This window comes from Equus quagga, chromosome 7 (assembly GCF_021613505.1).
Source record: "Equus quagga isolate Etosha38 chromosome 7, UCLA_HA_Equagga_1.0, whole genome shotgun sequence".
Taxonomy (NCBI): Eukaryota; Metazoa; Chordata; class Mammalia; order Perissodactyla; family Equidae; genus Equus; species Equus quagga.
In genome coordinates this window covers 83,050,541-83,072,877 of record NC_060273.1, presented here as the reverse complement: position 1 = coordinate 83,072,877, position 22,337 = coordinate 83,050,541, and the positions used below count along the sequence as shown (strand labels likewise).

Here is a 22,337-nt window from a genome sequence, read left to right as displayed (position 1 = left end):
TCATCTCTCCCAGAACCGTCCCCGAATTGTACCTAGGCCACCTGTTCAGTTTTTCAGCTTTAGAAGAACCAAATAGAGGGGAGGATCTCCTGTTTGATTTCCAAAGGTCTTTACATCGCTTGGAAAGTGGTTAGACACAATTCTTTGAACCTCTGATGAGAGTGTCCATGTGGCAGTATAATTTCTCGTTTGGTGTGAGATTGTCTTTTAAATTTATACCCCTTCTAGGATTCTTTAAATTGCCCTATATTGTGATTTGCCAAGCTTATTATAGTTGTTATAGTACAGATTTTCTGCCAACAGCTTGCCAAGTTACTGATTTGCCTATAAATCTTTGGTTCATGGAAACAAAACTAGTAGAATAATGCTAAAATACTTAAATTGCCCATTGGATTCTAAGATTGTTGTGAAGTTCGAGAAAATAGTGACTAAAATAGCTAATTTACATTGTTTTTAGAGAAGAGTACTGTTGTCTTTACAAAGAAGGTGCTAAAAAACTTTTAAAAATGTCTGTGAGTAGGCAGGTATGTAGGCAGAAGCAAGAATAAGTGGGGGTAAGCACTGAAATGGTGTTAAGTTGAATCAATTGTTCCTTCTCAAATTTATGGTAACAGATTATGTAAACTACATTTTATTCTAGGCTATTTAGTAACATTTACACTGAGGATGAAATCATTTTAAGACATTCACTTTAAGGTCAGAAGACTTATGCAAGATGTCATATGGCTATGGCTTTTTCTTACAATCTGTAAATTGCAGTTTTATATGAGCTTTAAATGGCCAATCCTGCAAATATGCTTGTAAGCTTGTATGTAAGTGTAGTTTTGATAATCTTGAAATGTTAGAGAAAAAAAATTAAAAATAAAGAAAGAAAAAAAAGATAATCTTGAAATGTTAAAGGAGTTTAGCTACTGTGACATGCTGTATTGGAGATGTTGTTGCTATGCTGGTTTGATCCAGTGCAACAGATGTTTGTTGCACACCTTCTAGTCCTTGGGAATATGAAAGAGAATAGGAAAACAGTCCCTGTACACAGTTGCCCAGAGCCAATTGAGGATTCAGATAAGGAAGGAAATCAGAGAACTGCAAATACATACCCTTTTGAAGATATGATTTTGACAGGCTTTTTTTTTTCTTTCTTTCTCTCTTTTTTTTGAGGAAGATTAGCCCTGAGCTAACTACTGCCAGTCCTCCTCTTTTTGCTGAGGAAGACTAGCCCTGAGCTAACATCCGTGCCCATCTTCCTTTACTTTATACGTGGGACGCCTGCCACAGCATGGTGTGCCAAGCGGTGCCATGTCCGCACCCGGGATCTGAACCAGTGAACCCTGGGCCTTGAGAAGCAGAACGTGCACACTTAACCGCTGTGCCACTGGGCCGGCCCCTTGACAGTCTTTTTATAAGCCCTGTTTCTAAAGTTTTTTGTAAAAGTATTCTCAGTAAAATGGCTAATGTCCCATGTTGGGTTCCTTTATTGGTCATCCACTACTAATAAAGAGACTAGGGATGTGGTGGAGAATTGGAGGGGAGGGTATTTGTCTAGAAGGTGAAAAAAAAGTTAAATGGTAGAATCTGGTTTTTTTGGTTAACTCTTTCAAGGCATTTATTGCTGCTTAAATATTTTATTGAATACTCAAGCTTTAGATTAATGTAGCTTGCTTAAATTATATATTACGTTTCAGCTGAATCTTCAGATACTTTTTAGATTATAATCAAAAGACTGAATAATCAAATATACACCAAATATAATCAAAATCACCTTTTTTATTTTTCTATACCTTGCTTTCACGTTGTGTGGTGTCATTATATTACAGAATTCCTCACATACCAAGACACTTCTTTCTCTGGTAGAGTGTTACATTACATTACAATCTAAAGGTTGTCTACATAGGTTTTTCTAAGCCCATGTAAATTTGTGTACACATATTTCCTTTGCAAAAATTGATATTGAAACTGCTAGACTACTTAAACTGGCAGATCTTCATCTGATTACCACGTAGTAAAGCCAAAGGCAGCTCATGACTCCCACTTTTATTTTATTTATTTATTTTATTTTTAATTTTTTTGAGGAGAAAGACTATCACTGAGCTAACATCTGTTGCCAATCTTCCTCTTTGTGCTTGAGGAAGATTGTGGCTGAGCTAACATCTGTGCCAATCTTCCTCTATTTTTTATATGTGGAACACTGTCACAGCATGGCTTAATGAGTGCTGGGTAGGTCTGCACCAGGGATTTGAACCCACGAACCCTGGGCCATGGAAGTGGAGTGCTGCAACTTAACGCCTATGCCACCAGGCCAGCTCCCTAACACCCACTCTTAGTTAGCTACTTTATTGACTATTTGAATCAGTTTGCCAAGGCAGTTAGAAACTGAAGTTTCAGTCATTTGTTTTTTTAATGCTCACTTTTTCCTGTATAGATCAGGGGTGAGGAGGATTGTCTCTACTCTCTCTCTCACCAAGATTCTCCTGTTATATTGTAATTTTATAAAATAATATCTGTCTCCCCTCTAGACTGTAAAGCCTATAAGAGCAAGAATATCAGCTTTTGCACATCCTCCTCTCCAGCTCCCCACATCATGTCCAGCACATTTTAGGAGTTACCAGTTTTATTGAATGAAAGTTTTAGAATTGGGTATTTTGTAACTTAGGTCACTAAACATTTATTGACTTATTCATTATAAGATTAGAGCTCACTTTCACCTTTTTTTTTTTTTTTGAGGAAGATTAGCCCTTAGCTAACATCCACTGCCAATCCTCCTCTTTTTTTGCTGAGGAAGACTGACCCTGAGCTCACATCCATGTCCATCTTTCTCTACTTTATATGTGGGATGCCTACCACCGCATGGCTTGCCAAGTGGTGCTGTGTCCACACCTGGGATCCGAACCAAAGTGGAACGTGCAAACTTAACTGCTGTGCCACCAGGCCGGCCCCTCGCATTCTTTTTTATAGTGAATTTTTCTGTGGATTTTTGCACAATATTATTAGCTAAAACACAGTAGAATATGTGGGAAGTTTTTTGGTCATGAGTTTAAGTGGTAGACTTGAGCTCATGCCTCTTTTAGGTGTGACAGAAATGTAGATCTCTTTTAGTTTCACTGTGATGTAAACCATCTGTATGATGGTGTATTTAATATAGAAAGTCTTGAGTCATGATCGAATCATGCTATGAATAAAATTGGCATGTGGTCTGTAACTCTGATTTTTGTAGCTGAGTTCCCTTTAATGTTTTCAGTGGGGGCAGTAACCTTGGACTCCTGTAAGACTCTGCATACCTTTATTAGAATTTACCACATTGAGCTTCTCGCTTGTCTCTGCTCATAGCTTGAAAGCTTCTGAAAGACAGAAATGCTAACAGTAAGAACTAACATTTACTATTTGTTTACTGTATGCCCAGTCACTGTGCTAGATTGCATTATATGCATCATCTTATTTAATCCTCACAACAGCACTATGAGGTGAGAACTTACAGGTTTACTGAGAAGTAAACTGAGATGAGTGGTCAAGCAACTAGCCCAATGTCACACAGCTAATAAATTGTGGAACCTAGATTTAAACCTAGGCAGTCTTAACCACTGTTATTCAACTTATCTGGCTGTTATCTCTGAGTTCCAGGACCTAGCAGCTTGAATTAGTGCCTGAATCAAGATCAAAACCTTCTCTTTGTTTTCTTAATGTAGGTGGGTACATAAAATTGCAGTAAATATTTACTGATATTTTTTGAAACTGCCTCCTAGCTTATTTTTCATTGGATTATACTTAATATGTGACCTGACCCTAACTTTTATTAGTGTTTAGTCTATTTCTTTGCTGTTTCAACTTCACTATTCATTTATGTCTTTTAGATCCTGAAATTGCCCCTATCCTCACTTTGATTCCTAGCATTTGTTTTTCTCCTTCTATTGCTTTCTTTCAAGCCCTTTTTTTCAGTGAGTGACCCACAAGTTATACTCATGCAGTGGCATCCATTTGTTGTACTTATAGTTTCGGTTGGTCAACTCTTTAAGTGATCAGAGTGTGTTTTGATGTGTGGGGTGAGGTGCTAAATCAAAACCTTTTTTTCCACGTAGGTGACTTGTCCTTCAACCCTGTTGTATTTAAAAGCAAATACACAGAAAGAAGGAACTTTTCAAGGTTTAAGGAACACATTGCTGTCTAAAATGTATGTGATATTTTTGAATACTTGACCACTTTTCTGTGAGTTTTATTTATACTTTCCTGTAGGACACTATAATTAATAGAACCATATTCTGGAGAGCCTTGAATTAATTTAAATGTCATTCAGTTGGATTCATGTATGATAGGTAGAAAATGTAAGCTGTCCCTGGCAAATAGTAGCTCAATATATATTTACTGAATGGGTTAATGAATGAATTACTTAAGAATACAAAGATCTTAAGTCTTTGTCTTACTTGGAATTTTAGGGGAAACCATTCTGAGAGACATCTTTTTCTGTTACAATTAAATTTATGTAAAAGGGGTAGTTTAGTATGTTTTTGTGACTGTTCATTAGACTTTCTTGAAGAAACTTATGAAATTATAATATTTTACTTTGTATTCTTTGGGATAGTGTATCACAAGACTCTTAATTTTTGCAGATTAGATTTCATGAAGAAGAATAATATATATCAATCATCTTGACACATCAGTGGTTTCTAAAATTCATAAAGTCCACTCTGAAGTACATGGGAATCACCGGTACATGAAATTTTTACTAATGCAGATTCTGGAATCCCACTGAGTCTTATAGAATAGAAATTTTAAAAGGGGGAACTTAGGATCTCTCTGGTTCTGAAGCTGCTGATTGGGTGATTGAGAAGCAATCATCTGCATTTATTTTAATCTCTAGTTTGCCTCTTTGCTTCTCTACCCTTTCTAATTTGGCTTCTACTCCCACACATTCCCCCAAACTGCCCTTAATAAGGCCATAAATGACTTCTTGGTTATTAAGTACAAAAATATTTTTCATTCCTCATTTTATTTTCCAAACAGCTATTGATTACCCTCTACAACTACTTGTTTGGTTTCACATGCTTCTAGTTTTCGTTCTAGCTTTTTAGTTGCTATTTCTCAATAGCAGTATTCTCAGTATTTCTGTTTTGACTTCTCCCCGCTCCACCCTTATTCCTTAAATGTTGATGTTCTTTAGTGTTCTGACCTGGTTTTCTTCTTTTTCTTTCTTTGTTTTATTTTTTTTTAAATAACTATAAACATTTATTATTTCACATAGTTTCTGTGGCTGGCTCTCTTTTTACTTGGTACATACTCCATGGATGATATTAATTCACTGGTATCAAATATTGTACGTATGCCAGTGTCTCCCAAAGTTATACCATAAGCTGAAACTCGTCTCTTTGGCTGCAGATAGGTGTCCTTCTATTAGATGTCACCACTTGGATTTCTTCTTGGCACCAAAAAGTATGTTTAACATAATTTTTCAGTCCCCCTTCCTTTTGCTATTCCCTGCCTTCCCCAATTCTTTTCTCCTCCTGTCTCAGCGAGTGGCACTGCCATCCACTGAGTAGCTCAGATCAGAATCCTGGGAATCGTCCTTGCTTCCTTCCTCTAGTCCATTCCACATTAGTTTACATATTCGATTCCCATATTCAGTTCCACATCAAATCCTATCAGTTGTATTTCCTCAGTCAGTTTTTTTTTTAAGTGATGTATAGGTGCTAAATATTTCTTTGCAGTCTCAATATCAAATTATTTTTTATGAAATGTATATACAAACACAAAACTAGGTATAAACTCCATATGTTTATAGCTGTTATACCATTGTAAAACCAAAACAAATGAAAATAAAAATATCTACAAAAGCAGTACAATTCAGAGGACAGCCCGGTGGTGTAGTGCTTAAGTTTGTGTACTCTGCTTCGGTGGCCCATGTTTCGCAGGTTTGGATCCCGGGCATGGACCTACACACCGCTCAGACTCCTTAAGGATGTAGTCCTAAATTGCTGCTTCACTTTAGACACTTGACTCAGACACTTGACTTTTGTTCTGCCATACTGAACTTTTTCCAGAATGCCCTTTCATGACCACATGCTTTTCCACATGTTGTTCCCTTTTCTGGAAAAACTCCTGACGCTCCTTTTTCTGGGGCTAACTCCTGTTATCTTAAGATTTCAGTTTAAACTTCCCTCCCTCAGGAAACCATCTTTGCTACCTTTCTGCCTTCAGTTTAGCTCAAGTGCTCCTTCCACAGTGCTCTCATAGTGTCCTGGGTTTCCACTATCACATTGGTACCAAACCTTCTAATCTCAAGTTCGTGTGCCCCATGTGCAGTAAGCCAATCACTGAGACATTGGTGCTTGGAGATGGAGAAAGGTTTATTCGAATTGGCCAAAATGAGAAGGTGGGAGGATTGGTACTCTCAAATCCTCCTTAACAAGAGAAGAAAGCAGGGGGATTTATAGAGCCAAGGGGCTTGGCAGGAGGAGTTTCAGAGAAACAAAGGGTAATCTGTTTCTTTCACTCTGGATAAGCCCTCTGGGCAGTCTGACTTCTGGCCATCAGTAGCAGTTGGGGGCTGGTTATCTGGTTATCCTTGAAGGCATTCTTTTTCTTCTGTAAAACAAGCTGATAAATCCTTGTGACCCTTGAGTCACCTCTCAGGTTAAACAAAAAATCAGGAAATTGACAAGATTAACTTCTCTTCATCTATGTCTGTGTTGGGAACAAGGTCGAAAGGTAATGTTACTGAATATTTATAGTAACGCTCAGGTACCTGGCTTCAACATCACTCTGTTGTTCTTGCCCGGTTATTTTCTTCCCATCTGGACTGTGAGCTGCTTGAGGGCAGGGATAAAGTGGACCTTACTCACCTTTGTGTCCTCAGAGATGTCGACGAAAATAATCCATAACCAATCTATAAATGAAAATTTGGGTGAGTTTATTCTGAGCTTAAATCTTAGGATTATAACCCGGGCGAGTCTTTCCACAAAGGAACAGAGCACTCCAAAGAAGTGGGGGTATAAGGGTGGTTATATACCCTCAAAGAGCGTGTTTCACATATGATTGAAATGTCCCTTTTACAATAGTCACGAGGCTGCTCTGTCAGCACAGCGATTGATGGAAATGGCAGATAGGTCTGCTGTCTCAGTGAATGCCGCGGGGTGGCAGGTGTGTTGCCTCGGGCTGGGGGGTCACAGATGAGCGCTGCAATTGGTTCCCAGCCTAAAGAAACATGCTTAATCTTTAAGGAGATGCCAACATTGGGAGGGGGAGAGAAGTTGCACCTTTATCTCAAGGGCCTTTTGCTCTTGCCAGAGGGAATCTCTAAAGCAGATATACAATGCATGCTCAACGGCCTCCGGCCTCCGTCAGGCCCTTTTGGAAGGACAAGGTCAGGCTGAATTAGGTTTACACCAAATGGCTTCCTCATATATTCCAATATATCCTATTACTTGCCATTTTTATTTGTCAGAGATATTTAGTAAAATGTGTCTTTTGATCAGGGAATGAATAGAATCATCTTAACCATTTGCAATAAAATGAATAATTAGCCTAAATTACTATCAATCTTTAACTAAATGAAAGACTATAAAAAAAGATTAGTTCTGATGAAATTAGTTGGTTTACCGATAACAGAATTATCAATGAGGGGCTGGCCCCATGGCGCAGTGGTTAAGTTTCTGCACTCTGCTTTGGTGGCCTGGGGTCTGTCTTTGGATCCCAGGTACAGACCTATGCACCGCTCCTCAAGCCACACTGTGGTGGCATCCCACATATAAAAAAAGCAGAGGAAGATGGGCATGGATGTTAGCTCAGGGGCAGTCTTCCTCAGCAAATAGAGGAGGATTGGCAACAGATGTTAGCTTAGGGCTAATCTTCTCCCCCCACCCCAAAAAGTATATACTCCAATGGTTTTTAGTGTATTCACAGAGTTGTGCAACCCTCATCACAGTTGATTTAGAACATTTTCTTCATTTCCCCCTCCCCCCCACCAAAACCCTGAACCCAATGGCAGTCACTCTCCATTTGCCCCTAAACCCCAAACCTTAGGCAAAACTAATCTACCTTCTATCTCTATAGATATGCCTATTCTGGACATTTCATATAAATAGAATCACATAAATATGTGGTCTTTAGGGATTGGCTTCTTTAGCATAGTATTTTTGAGGTTCATCCATGTGGTGTGTATTCAGTATTTCATTCCTTGTATGACCAAATAACATTCCATTGTGCAGATATATACGCCATTTTGTTTATCCTTTCATCAGGTGACAGACATTTGGGTTGTTTCCACTTTTTGGCTATTATGAATAATGCTGCTATGAGTTTTCATATGCAAGTTTCTCTATGGATGTACAGTTTTCACTTCTCTTGGGTATATGCCTGGGAGTGGAATTGAAGGATCATGTGGTATCTCTGTGTTTAACATTTTGTGAAACTGCCAAACTGTTTCCCAAAGTGGCTGCAGCATTTTACATTCCCATTAGCAGTATATTTGAGTCTCCAATTTCTCCACATCCTTGTCAACACTTGTTATTGTCGGTCTTTGAATATAGTAGTAATCCTAGTAGGTGTGAAGTAGTATCTCATTATGGTTTTTCATGTTCACTATTGATATTACTGTTGTCAACATTACTAAAACAGCTTCCAGAGTACATAATTTTCGCTTCTTTTTAAGTTGTTTGGTATACCACACTCTGAGTCTGGGTAAGATGTTGTCTTTGGAAATTTTACCCTAAACTGCCAAGTTCTTATTAGCCTCTCTCATTTATTAAGTAGGTGTGATTTGTGGTCTCTACAATATAACTGGTTAGTGTTGCTTTAAACATTTTATTTTGAAACAATCCTAAATTTATAGACAAGTTGTAAGTACATTACAAAGAACTTTTTTTTCCTGAACTATTTGAGAGTAAGTTGCTGACATGATGTCCCATCACTCACAAATACTTCAGTTTGCTTATATTTCCTACAAATAAGACAGTTTTCCTAAATAACCTCAATACAGCTATCAAAATTAGGAAATGAATATTAATGTGCTACTGTCATCTAATCCTCAGACCCCATTCAAGTTTCACCAGTTTTCCCAATAAAATCCTTTAATCGCAAAAGAATCCAGTCCAGAATCACATTTATCATTTAATTGTCATGCTTCTGTAGTATTTGTCAATCTGGAACAGTTCCTCAGTCTTTCCTTGACTTTCATGACCCAGATGCTTTTGAAAACTACAAGCCAGTTATTTTGTAGAATGTCTCTCAATTTGAGTTTGTCTTCTATTTTGTCATGGTTAGATTCAGATTCTACACTATAGCAGGACTGTTGCAGAAGAGATGCTGTGTTTTTCTCATTGCATCCTATCAGGTGGCAGATGATTTCATTTTTTTCTATTATTAGTGATGTTCACTTTGATCAGTTGATTAAGGTGGTGTCTGCCAAGCTTCTCTACAGTAAAGTTGCTCCTTTTCCCTTCATAATTAATAAGTATTTTGTGGGGCTATACTTTGAGACTCTGTAAATATCTCATTCTTTGTTAGACTTTTATTCATTATTTATATTGATATGGACTATTTATTCAGTGGGTTATAATCCATTATTATCATTGTTTTGATGGTTATATTTTCTCAGATTTTCCCTGTAGTTCCCCTTCAAGCTGTTTTCTGCATCCTCTTGTCATGCCTCATTCTTGGGTGCTTTCTTGCTTTCTGGCACATTAAGGTGTTGTGGGCTCATCTTGTGCTTTCCAGCTCAAGAATCAACGGTGATTCCTTTTAGTGGAGAATAATATTTAAAAACCAAGATCTCAGTACTAAATGTGATCCATGCTATTAGAATGTCCTTGCTACCAGTCTCAGCAGACAGAGCCAGGGAATCTATAAACACACACACACACACACACACACACACATAAATCCATGAGTTTCAATTGTAACCTCAATGCAGGCCCACCACTGAGTTCATTCTAGTTTTCCCCTTTCCATAGTTGTGACTCCCTTCCCTGAGAGTGAGACCTTGCTTGCATTATCCAATATATATTTATTTGATCAATTCCCTCGTATATAACCATTCTCCCATTGGTGGTGCTGCCCCCTCCTCACTCTACTCAGCTTCCCCCAGGTGCAGATGCTTATCCCTCCTAATGTCTTTAGGACTGAATTTTTCGGGAAAGGGACTGTCTTGCTTTTTAGTTTATTTAAAAGTTTTGCTTACAAAAACATCCAATGTTATGGTGCCATATTGTGGAATAATTTCTTTACCTTTATTTTAAGGGATCCCATCAGGTAATCACGATAGCAGTTGAAGTAGCCTTTATTAAAATTGATTCTCACTGTTCCCCAAATAGTATTTTATTCAAAATAAGAGACTGTGCTATAATATTTATTCTTTGATTCATTCAACAAACATTTATTGAGTACCAGCTATGTGATAGAGATGTTTAAGTGCTGAGAATACAGTGATGAACCCAAAAAGTTTCTACCTTCGTGGAGCTTGTTATAGTGAGGTGGACAGACTATAAATAATAACGTAGCATCATAACGTAGAAAGAAAAATAAGGCAAGGTCAGAGGGAAAGAGAACAAAAGAGGTACTGTTTTAGATACAGTGTTCAGGCAGTGCCTCTTTGATGAGGTTATATCTGATACCTGAATGAAGAGATGGAGTGAGATTACCTTGAGGAAGAGTGTTCTTGGCAGAGTAAAAAGTGAAGAACCTTCTGGTGGGAGCATATTTAATCTTGTTGAAGAAACGTTAAGAACATGTGTGGCTGGAGCTGAGTAGAGGAGAGGAATAAAGAATTCTTTGAATAGCTTGCTAATAAAGGCCTTTGGCTAGTACATGGAGTGATTGATGCCAGCTGATATAGTGACCTTACCGTAGGCATTTACTAATCTCAAAGAAGAGGGATTCTTTGTATAATGGGCTATGTAAAGGGGCTTTCAGTCTTTACTGGAAATTATTTATTAAGCCATTTTATAGTGTATGGTAAACTGTTATAAGGTAGAATTGTAAAAGCATATGTTTGTTTGGAACCGCAAATCTCCTCCAAGTTCTACAGCATGCACAGCCAGTTCTCTATAGTTACAGATGTTAGATAAAAAGACTCCTTGGCCTGTGAAGGTAACCAGATATTATTAACTAATAGTAAAATTGAATTAGACCTGGAAGGGCCTAATGAGAGAAGAACCATGCTTGATTAATATAACAAGGATAGATTTAATAAATCTATGGTTTAAGATATTGGCTGCTTTCTTATCTGAGTTGATGCACTCTGTTAGTCTTACAGAAAAATTGAGCTTTATACTAGAATTTTCCTAGAGAGCAGGCAAAAAGCAAACAGAATCAGAGGAATACAGGATACTTACTTCCAGATTAAAAAGAACATATTATTATCCTGGAACTGTTTTGTTAAAAAAAGAGTGTGTCCAATATTTTTTAAAAAGAGAGTAGTAAATGAGGCCAGAAAGGAAGCCAGGACATAGAGGGTCTTGTAAGCTAAGATGAGGACTTTGGAAGTTTTGTGCACGGAAGTGTATATGATCATGTTTTAAAAGGTAATAGCTTGTGCAGGGACTAAATCATAGAAAGATAAAGCAGGATGCAAAGGTGTCAGTTGATCCGGTGGCTTTCAGACTCAACTGTAATCTAGAATAAGAAATACATTTTTTGGGGGGGGGCGGCGTGGGGAATATTGGCCCTGTGCTAACATCTGTTTCCAATCTTTCTCTTTTTTTTTCCTCCCCAAAGCCCCAGTATATAGTTGTTTATCCTACTTGTAAGTCACTCTAGTTCTTCTATGTGGGATGCCACCACAGCATGGCCTGATGAATGATGTGTAGGTCCACACCCAGGATCTGAACTGGTGAACCCTGGGCCATGAAAGCAGAGCATGCAAACTTTACTCAGCCACAGGGCCAGCCCCAAGAAATGCATTTTAAATAGCGACCCAGGGGCCAGCCCAGTGGTGCAGTGGTTAAGTTTGCATGTTCCACTTCTCGGCGGCCTGGGGCTCGCTGGTTCGGATCCCAGGTGCGGACATGGCACCGCTTAGCACGCCATGCTGTGGTAGGCATCCCACATATAAAGTAGAGGAAGATGGGCACAACTGTTAGCTCAGGGCCAGCCTTCCTCAGCAAAAAGAGGAGGACTGGCAGTAGTTAGCTCAGGGCTAATCTTCCTCAAAAAAAATAAAATAAAATAAAAAAATAAATAGTGACCCAGTATATAAATTCACATACGTATATATTTATAAATGAAACCACACAATATTTGTCCTTATTGCATGTAATATGCTGTGATATTTTCCATTCTTAACTACTATCTTCTGTTTCATTACAAAAAAGATACTTTGTAACTCATTGATTTTTATGACCCATTAATGGATTGCTACCCACTGTTTGAAAGATCGTATTAATCCACTATGACAAAGCATTCTTATACAGTGAAAACCTTTGAGGAGACTCATATATAAGATGACTTTTTCTTTTATGAGAAATGATTTTTTAGGAAAACTTCACCTTATAATTGGGCATTTATGGCACTTTGAATAATTGATAGCCTTTTCTTTTAACTAGTTAGAAATGAAATTAAATATTCTATTCATAGGATTTATGAACTACAAAATACCTAGCAATGAATTAGCTAGATTTAAGTTAAATAAGGTATAAGATGACTTTATGAAAAAAACATGAAATATGAGAAGAGTGATGTCAGCATCATGGCAAAGTGAACTCTTCCCTTAGACTCTCCCCCTTAAGATGCAATGAAAAGGACACTCATAAACCAATAGACAACATTCACACAACACAATAGATGTCTGAGAGACCCACGTATCCATACATCTGAAGGTGGAGGTGCTGGACCCTCTGGGAGTCAGTGTCTTAAGGCACAGGACCGTGCGTGGCTCTGAGAGGAGGCAGGGGCAGGAAGCCTTCTGCAGGAATTCCTTTCTAAGGAATTCTAAGTTACTTCCCAGCCCATGGGAAAGCTCCATACTGAGGAGGTTAAGCAATTGCAGGGACATTTTCACAAGCCAAGCAGCCCGGGAGGTCAGACAGCAAGGACAGAGTGGGAGTGGCCCTGGGATCATGCATGCCAAAGAAAGCACCCTTCCCCCTGCCTGGCGCACCAACTCATCCAGAGAAAGTGACCCCCACCAGAGTGCCAGCACATACGTGAGTAAAGTAGCAGTGGCCAGCAGGCAAACACAGCTAGGCTCTGTCAGCATGGCTTCCAAAGGACAGGCACAGCTGCCAGGGATTGCAGTGGGCTCAGAATACACAGCTCCTGCCCTCTGTGCCAGTTGTGGCAGGTGGAATCTGTGACCAGATACTACCAGTATGCGAAGGTACGAATCCACCCCATCAAATAGGATGAAGCGGTATATTAATACTCCAGACCAGAAGGAAAATGACAAGCACCTAGAAATCAATCCTGAAGGCATAGAAATTTACAATTTAAATGACAGAGAATTCAAAATGGCTATCATAAAAAAACTCAACAAGTTACAGAAAACTCAGAAAGACAGTTCAATGAAATCGGGAATAAAATTAATGAACAGAGGGAATTCTTCACAAAACACATTGAAACTATAAAGAAAAACCAATCAGGAATGTTGAAGATGAAAAAGACGATGAGTGAGATAAAGAAAAACCTGGAATCCTTACATAACAGAGCTCATATTATGGAGGACAGGATTAACAATTTAGAGGACAGAAATATAGAAATGCTTGAGATGGAGGCGGAGAGAGAACTAAGACTAAAAAGAAAAAATTCTCCAAGAAATATCTGATTCAATTAGGAAATGCAATATAAGGATTGTAGGTATTCAAGAGGGAGAAGAAAGGGAGAAAGGAGCAGAGAGCTTGTTCAAGGAAATAATATCTGAGAACTTCCCAAACCTGGAGAAGGAGCTGGAATTACAATTAAAAGAAGCAAATATAACTCCTAATTACATCAATGTAAAAAGACCACCAAGGCATATATTAGTAAAACTGGCAAAGTCAATGAGAAAGAAAAAAATATTAAAGAGTAGCAAGGCAGAAGAAAATAACCTACAAAGGAACCCCTATCAGGCTTCTTGCAGATTTCTCAGCAGAAACCTTCCAGGCTAGGAGAGAGTGGAATGATTTATTCAAAATTCTGAAAGACAAAAACTTTCAGCCAGGAATACTCTATCCAGGGAAAATATCCTTCAGATATGATGGAGAAATAAAAACTTTCCCTGATAAACAAAAGCTGAGGGAGTTCATCTCCACAAGGTCCCTCCTGCCCAAATAAATGATCAAGAAGGCCCTCACACCTGTTAAAAAAAGGATTTACAAAGCCTTGAGCAAGGAGATAAATAGGCACAGAAAAATAGAAAATTGCACCTCTGTATCAGAAGAGGTTAGCAAACAATTATGTTAAAGATAAAGGGAAGGAAAACATAAAAGATAACTATAATCACTTTATTTTAACTACAAACTCACAACGCAAAACAGAATAAGTTGTGACAACAGTAACAGATGGGGAAGGGGAAAGGGATGGAACCTGCTTAGACTAAGAAATAAGAGGCTATCAGAAAATGGACTATCTGATCTATGAGATCTTTAATGCTCATGTCACAGTAACCACTAAACAAAAAATCAGAACAGAGACAGAAACGATAAATCAAGAGAAAACCATCATAGAGAACCACAAACCTGAATTCGCAGTCTGAAATACATGGACAAGAAACAAGGGACATACAGAACAACAGGAAAACAAGTGATAAAATGGCAGCATTAAGCCTTCATATATCAGTAATCACTCTTAATCTAAATGGATTGAATTCTCCAATCAAAAGACACAGAGTGGCTGGGTAGATTAAAAAATAAGACTCAACAGTATGCTGGTTCCAGGAAGCACATCTCAGCTTTAAAGACAAACACAGGCTCAGAGCGAATGGATGGAAGATGATACTCCAAGCTAATGGTAAACAAAAGGAAACAGATGTTGCCATACTTATATCAGACAAGTAGACTTTAAGATAAAACAGGTAATGAGAGACAAAGAGGGGCAGTATACAATGATAAAAGGAACATTCCACCAAGAGGACATAGCACTTATAAATATATATACACCTAAGACAGAAGCACCAAAGTACATAAAGTAATATTAACAGACCTAAGAGGAGATATTAACAGCAACCCAATAATAGTAGGGGACCCTAACACCCCCCCTTACATCAGTGGATAGATCATCCAGGCAGAAAGTCAACAAGGAAATAGTGGAATTTAAATGAAAAACTAGACCAGATGGACTTAATAGCTATATATAGAACATTCCATCCAAAAACAGCAGGATACACATTCTTCTCAAGTGCACGTGGAATATTCTCAAAGATAGACCATATGTTGGGAAACAAGGCAAAGTTCAATAAATTTAAGGAGATTGAAATCATATCAAGCATCTTTTCCGACCACAATACTATGAAACCAGAAACCAACTACAAGAAAAAAGCTGGGAAAGTGACAAACGTGGAGACTAAACAACATGCTACTGAACAACGAATGGATCATTGAAGAAATTAAAGGAAAAATAAAAAAAATTTGGAGACAAATGAAAATGAAAATACACCATACTAACTCATAGGATGCAGCAAAAGCAGTCCTATGAGGGAAATTCATAGCAATACAGGCCCACCTTAACAAAGATGAAAAATCTCAGCTAAGCAATCTTAAACTACACCCACTAGAACTAGAAAAAGAAAAACAAACCAAGCCCAAAGTTAGCAGAAGGAGGGAAAAAACAAAAATTAGAGCAGAAATAAATGAAATCGAAGCAAAAAAAAACAGTAGAAAGGGTCAATGAAACTAAGAGCTGCTTCTTTGAGAACATCAACAAAATGGACAAACCCTTAGCTAGACTCACTAAGAAAAAAAGAGAGAAGGCTCAAATAAATAAAATTAGAAATGAAAGAGGAAAAACTAGACTGGATACCACAGAAAGAAAAGGATCATCAGAGAATACTATGAAAAACTATATGCCAGCAAATTGGACAACCTAGAAGAAATGGATAAATTCTTAGACTCATACAACTTCTGAAAGCTAAAACAAGAAGAAATAGAGAATCTGAATAGACCAATCACAAGTAAGGAGATTGAAACAGTAATTAAAAACCTCCCCCAAAATAAAAGTTCAGGGCCAGATGGCTTCTCTTGAGAATTCTACCAAACATTCAAAGATTTAATATCTGCCCTTCTCAAACTGTTCAAAAAATTCAAGAAGATGGAACACTTCCTAATACATTTCCAACATCATCCTGATCCCAAAGCTGGAAAAGGACAACACAAAGAAGGAAAATCACAGGACAGTGTCACTGATGAATGTAGAGGCAAAGATCCTCAACAAAATATTGGCAAAGTGAATACAGCAATACATTAAAAGGATCATACACCCTGATCAGGCAGGATTTATACCAGGGATGCAAGGATGGTTCAACATCCACAAATCAATCAGTGTGATACACAACATTAACAAAATGAGTAATAAAAACCACATGATTGGGGCTGGCCCCATGGCCAAGTGGTTAAGTTTGTGTGCTCCGCTTTGGTGGCCCAGGGTTTCAGTGGTTTGGATCCTGGGTGCGGACATGGCACCGCTCATCAGGCCGTGCTCGTGTGCCATAGCCAGAGGCACTCACAGCTGAATGTACAACTATGTACTGGGGGCTTTGGGGAGAAGAATCAAAAAAAACCAAAACAACCTCACATGATCATATGAATAGATGTAAAGTATTTATCAAGATCCAACATCCCTTTATGATAAAAACTCTGAATAAAGTGGGTATAGAAGGAAAGTACCTCAACATAACAAAGGCCATGTATGACATACCCATAGCCAACATCACAAGCAGTGGGGAAAAACTGAGAGCCATCCCTCTGGGAACAGAAAGAATATAAGGGTGCCCACTCTCACCACTCTTATTTTTTTTGAGGAAGACTGGCCCTGAGCTAACATCCGTGCCCATCTTCCTCTACTTTATGTGTGGGACACCTACCACAGCATGGCTTGCCACGTGGTGCCATGTCCACACCCGGGATCTGAACCAGCAAACCCCAGGCCGCCAAAGCGGAATGTGCACACTTAACCGCTGCACCACCACGCTGGCCCCTTAATATTCTTTTTGTAATTTATCTCTGTTGGTAGGTATACATGTAGTTTGTTCATTTTATTGACTTTAGTCCATTGTGTGACTAATCTACAATTTATTTATTGTCTCCTGTTGATGGATATTTCATTTCCTTCCAGTTTTTCATTATTGTAAACAATGCTGCCGCTGACACGTTTGGATCTATTTATTTTGTCCTGGAAGAATGGCTGTTTTGTTTTCCAGAGCAATGTGTATAAACTAACTCCCCCCTCTCAACTACATACTATGTATGTATATATGCTTTTGTAACCCCTCTAGCTTATCTCACTCTCTCTATATACATATGCTTATGTATGTTCCTATAAGCATTGTGTAATTCATGAAAGGATTCAAATTAGGCTGATGACATTTATGCATTGGTTGTGTGGATTGAGGAGGTGTGACTGGAAGATAAATATTTTCTTTTATGTCTTTTAAATGTAAAAAGCCCACAGAAATTAAAGTTTGTATGAGTGTCATCTTTTTAAAAATGTTCATCTTATTTCCTTTTATTGTGTAATTTTATGTACAGAAATGACAGTATATTCCTGAGAAGTGGTGATTCTAGGAATTATTATTATTTTTTTAATATTTTATTTTTCCTTTTTCTCCCCAAAGCCCCCTGGTACATAGTTGCATATTTTTAGTTGTGGGTCCTTCTAGTAGCAGCATGTGGGATGCTGCCTCAGCATGGCTTGATGAGTGGTGCCATGTCTGCACCCAGGATCTGAACTGGCGAAACCCTGGGCTGCTGAAGTGGAGTGTGTGAACTTAACCACTTGGCCATGGGGCTGGCCCTGGGACTAATTTTTTTTATAACAGCTTTAAAGTGTACAATTCAATCGATTTTGGTGTATTCACAGAATTTTGCAACATCACTACAATCAGTTTAGGAACGGCCAGACTGTTTTCTAATGTAGTTGCACCATTTTACATTTCCACTAGCTATGTATGAGGGTTTCAGTTTCTCCACTTGTCAACACTTGTCAACACTTGTTATTTTCCATCATTTTTATTTTAGCCATCCTAGTTGGTGTGAATGGTAGCTCATTGTGGTTTTGATTTGCATTTCTCTAATGACTAATAATGTTAGGCATTTTTGCATATGCTTACTGGCCATTTGTATATCTCTTTGGAAATATATTTGAATGTCTGTTTAAATTCTTTCCTCATTTTTTAATTGGGTTATTTGTCTTTTTTATTGTTGAGTTGTTAAGAGTATTATATGTCTTACTGTATTTTTTGAAGTATTACCTTATTTGCAAGACTAATTTTTTCTCCTCTTTTTGGAAGGTCCTGTCCAAAATGCACTGATGTCTTCGCAAGTGTCAGTGAGCCAAGGATATAATTCTCAACTTTCAGGATCCTACCCTCATCCAATACCAGCAAAGACTTTGAATCCAGTTTCTGAACAGCCTAACTATGGTGATTCTCAGACTGTTTCTCCATTAAGTAATTATCAGGGACCTGGCCGGACTATTAATAGACCTCCTGTGGCTTCTAATCCAGTGACAGGTTCACTTCATAGCGGTCCTGTTCCCCGAATGCCACTACCTACTTCTCAGAACCCAGCTGCTACACCCATGCCTTCTGGTAGCTTTCTTCGTGGAGCCAACATACCACCACCTTTGAATTGGCAATATAACTATCCATCCACAGGATCACAGACAAACCATTGTCCTCGTGCGTCATCCCAACCAACTCGGTCTGGGAATACAAATTTGACAAGTCATCAGTATGTTTCTTCTGGAGATCCTTCACTTCAAAACAACTTCATAAAATCAGGTAGAGTTCTTATAGGAGTGCTTAAAATGTAGAAATGGGGGACAAAGAGAACAGATTAGTGGTTACCAGAGGGGAAGGTGTTTGGGGGGTGCGCAGAAGGGGTAAAGGGTCACATATATATGGTGACTGACAAATAATAATGTACAACTGAAATTTCGCAATGTGATAAACTGTTATGACCTCAATTAAAAAAAAAGTAGAAATGGGGAACTTTTGATTGTTTAGATGTTTGAGTTAATATTTCAAGTCTTAAAACCATATGGAAGACTATTGATTTTTAAAATCATTGTTTATTTTTAAATAAATTACTTCTCTAATCTTTGAATTAACCTAAAATCATGGGTTGTTCCTGCTTTGCTTCTTTCCTTTCAAGGTATCCTCTTTGTTTCTTTGGTCACCCATAATATTTCAGGGATTCAGGTATGCTTGCAGAACCACTTCCTTAAGGACTGGCCATTATTTTATTAACTGGGTTCCATTTTGTATTCTGGGGAAGCTCAATCCCTGTGTTCTTTCTTTGGTCTTTTTTTTTTCTTCTTTTTAGGAAGATTAGTTCTGAGCTAACTGCTGCCAGTCCTCCTCTTTTTGCTGAGGAAGACTGGCCCTGAGCTAACATCCATGCCCATCTTCCTCTACTTTATATGTGGGTCACCTACCACAGCATGGCTTTTGCCAAGTGGCGCCATGTCTGCACCCAGGATGCGAACCAGTGAACCCTGGGCCTCCGAGAAGCGGAATGTGTGAATTTAACCGCTGTGCCACTGGGCTGGCCCCTTTCTTTGGTCTTGATCTGAGGCTTGGGCTGTCTTTTTGTTGTGGCTTAGACAGTTTTAGACCCTAGATTGTAGGATCCTGGAGGGGCAGGTCAAAACAGACAATACTGTTGGAGTGAGGAGTGTTATTGAGTATAACTGTGGTCAGAAAGCATTGGACAGAGATTTATATCTTTCTTTTCATCTCAGGGTTTTATAGTTTTAGCTCCTGCACTTAAGTCTTTTATCAATTTTGAGTTAATTTTTGTATATGGTGTTAAGTAAGATTTCAACTTCGTTTTTGTCTATGTGGATATGCAGTTGTCCCAGGACTATTTGGTGGAAAGACTTTTGTTTCTCCCATTGAATAATCTTGACTCTGTTGTTGAAAATCAATTGATCATAAATGTAAGCGTTTATTTCTGGACTCTGAATTCTATTCCATTGATCTGTATGTCTATCTTTTTACCAGTACCAAATATCTTGGTTACTGTAGCTTTGTAGTAAGCTTTGAATTTGGCAAGTGTGACTCCTCCAACTTCATTTTTCTTTTTCAAGATTGTTTTTGCTGTTCTGAGTCCCTTGCATTTCTATAAGAATTTTAGGATCAGCTTGTCAGTTTTTGCAAAATTGGGATTTTGATAGGGTTTGTGTTGCATCTGTACATCAGTTTGGAAAGAAAGGTATATATGCTTTGACTTTCATTATTTTATTTTTTAACCTCAGTGTTTGGTCATACCTGGTTCAAAAGTAGGTTAATTTAACCATTTCACTATTCCTTTTTTACTTATTAAGGTTAGTGTCTTACACACTTATCAATATTAATAGTGTTATGTTGAAAAGTATTTAAAATTCTGTATTGGGATGTGCAGGTTGATTCTGCTCAGCAGATATCCTCAAGGAAATGAACTAGTGAAAGCTTCCAAGTGAAATAGTAATATCAGTAGTTAGGTTTTTATATTCATATGTATTTCTGTGTCTATATACTACATATACTTCGTCAGGCTTGTAGTTTGTTAACTACTGAAACTGTATTTTTCTTAGCCCCTTGACTAACCATTGGCTTTAGTGAGTGCACTTTGCATCTTGGCCTTATAAAGATTGTGGCTCCTTCTAGAAACTTAGTTTCTTTCTTTGTTTTTTTTGAGGAAGATTAGCCCTGTGCTAACATCTGTGCCCATATTCCTCTATTTTATATGTGGGATGCCCCCACAGCGTGGCCTAATAAGTGGTGCATAGGTTTGCACCTGGGATCCAAACCAGCGAGCCCCAGGCCACCAAAGTGGACGCACAGCCCATCTGCTGTAGTGCCGGACCAGCCCCTAGAAACTTAGTTTCTTTGTCGAAATCCTCTGAACCACAGTTGTTACAACCAAAATCCTGCTTACTTTTGTTTTTATTCATTTGACAACCATGAGTGAGTATCAGTCACTTGAAATTAATAAATATTCACTTCATTATTAATAATTATAGGTAACATTTATTGAATATTTATTCCAGCACTTTACTAAACTACTTTTATATGTGTTATTTTATTTAATCTTTACAACAGTCTCTTTTACAGATAAGAAATGTTAGGCTTGGATAATTTGCCCAAAGTTGCAAGAAAATAGTTTGGGAAACTTCGTACTATTTAAAAACTATTTAAGAGTAGGTATAGCTTTTCATTAAAAAGCACATAATCAATAATCTGAAGTATTTTGGCTGTAACAGAAGCTCTAGGTCAAGCACCTTGACTGTAGTACAGTTGTGAAAGAGACTTAAGTAAGTGCCAAAACCTCTGAAGATTCGCATATAAAAGAAGGGGAAAGAAAGATTGTATACACTAATAAAATGAACTTAGACATATGACTATCCTACTTTTTTCTTATGAGACCTCTAAAAAAAGTCCTTATTTTTTACCTGTTTTTTTCCAACCTATTTTTGATAGTAGGTGCCCGATTGTCTGATCAAAACTGTATCTAACTTACACTGTTTCTAGTCAGAATATTAAAATTCTCTGACTTTTTTTCTAGTAGGGCACCTTTTAGCATCCTTACGTTAGCTTTAGGAATCTCAGAAGGCAGATTCTGAAACTCTAGCTATTAGTGTTATAAATAAGAATTATTCACCTTGAAAAAATAATGTCTATTTTATGAAATGTAGCATATTTTGGATTCAAAAATATTTTTCTTACAGCTGTGAAAAATCTCTATAAGTTCCTTTGCATTCAGTTAAACATTAGGTTGCTGCATCTCTGTGGCCAGATGTGTCATGCGTTCTTGTTCATGCTGAGTTGGTAATGTACCTTGCCCTTTTGTTCCTTTGACTTGTCTCTATTGCCATAGATATGTGTGATGCTTCTTTGATAAGGGAGTTACGTGGCAGTAATCTTTGTCTTCACTTTTGTCAACGGTGCACTGATTATTAGTCTTATAGAGAGCTGTAAGGTTTGGTAATATCATTTTTCAATTTGGCCCTGGAGAATTGAACAATATTGAAGAAACATATTGAAAATTTTCTTATCTAGGTACCTTTATTCCTTTAGTTTTACAAAATACAGAGTTAACTGTAGACTATAGTGTAAGTAAAATTTATTACCTCTTTCACTTACAAATTCAGAGGATAAAAAACATCTTGGAATGAAAAATTAAATCACATACTTAACTGTAGTATTTTATCTACATTGTGGACTTTGTTCTTCCTCTGTGGCATAT

General features: G+C 37.8%; 1 protein-coding gene across 3 annotated transcripts in view; it reads left to right on the top strand.

Moving 5' to 3' along the window:
* The window catches only part of SEC24A (SEC24 homolog A, COPII coat complex component), a 67,921-nt gene that overhangs the window by 897 nt on the left and 44,687 nt on the right, over positions 1-22,337 (top strand). For 2 of the 3 annotated variants that reach the window (XM_046665687.1, XM_046665685.1), the window contains exon 2: positions 18,398-18,889. In XM_046665687.1, the coding sequence (XP_046521643.1) occupies positions 18,398-18,889 (492 nt within the window). Of the gene's footprint in view, positions 1-17,223; positions 17,353-18,397; positions 18,890-22,337 lie in introns of all 3 variants that reach the window. The other variant, XM_046665686.1, reaches the window with a different exon arrangement.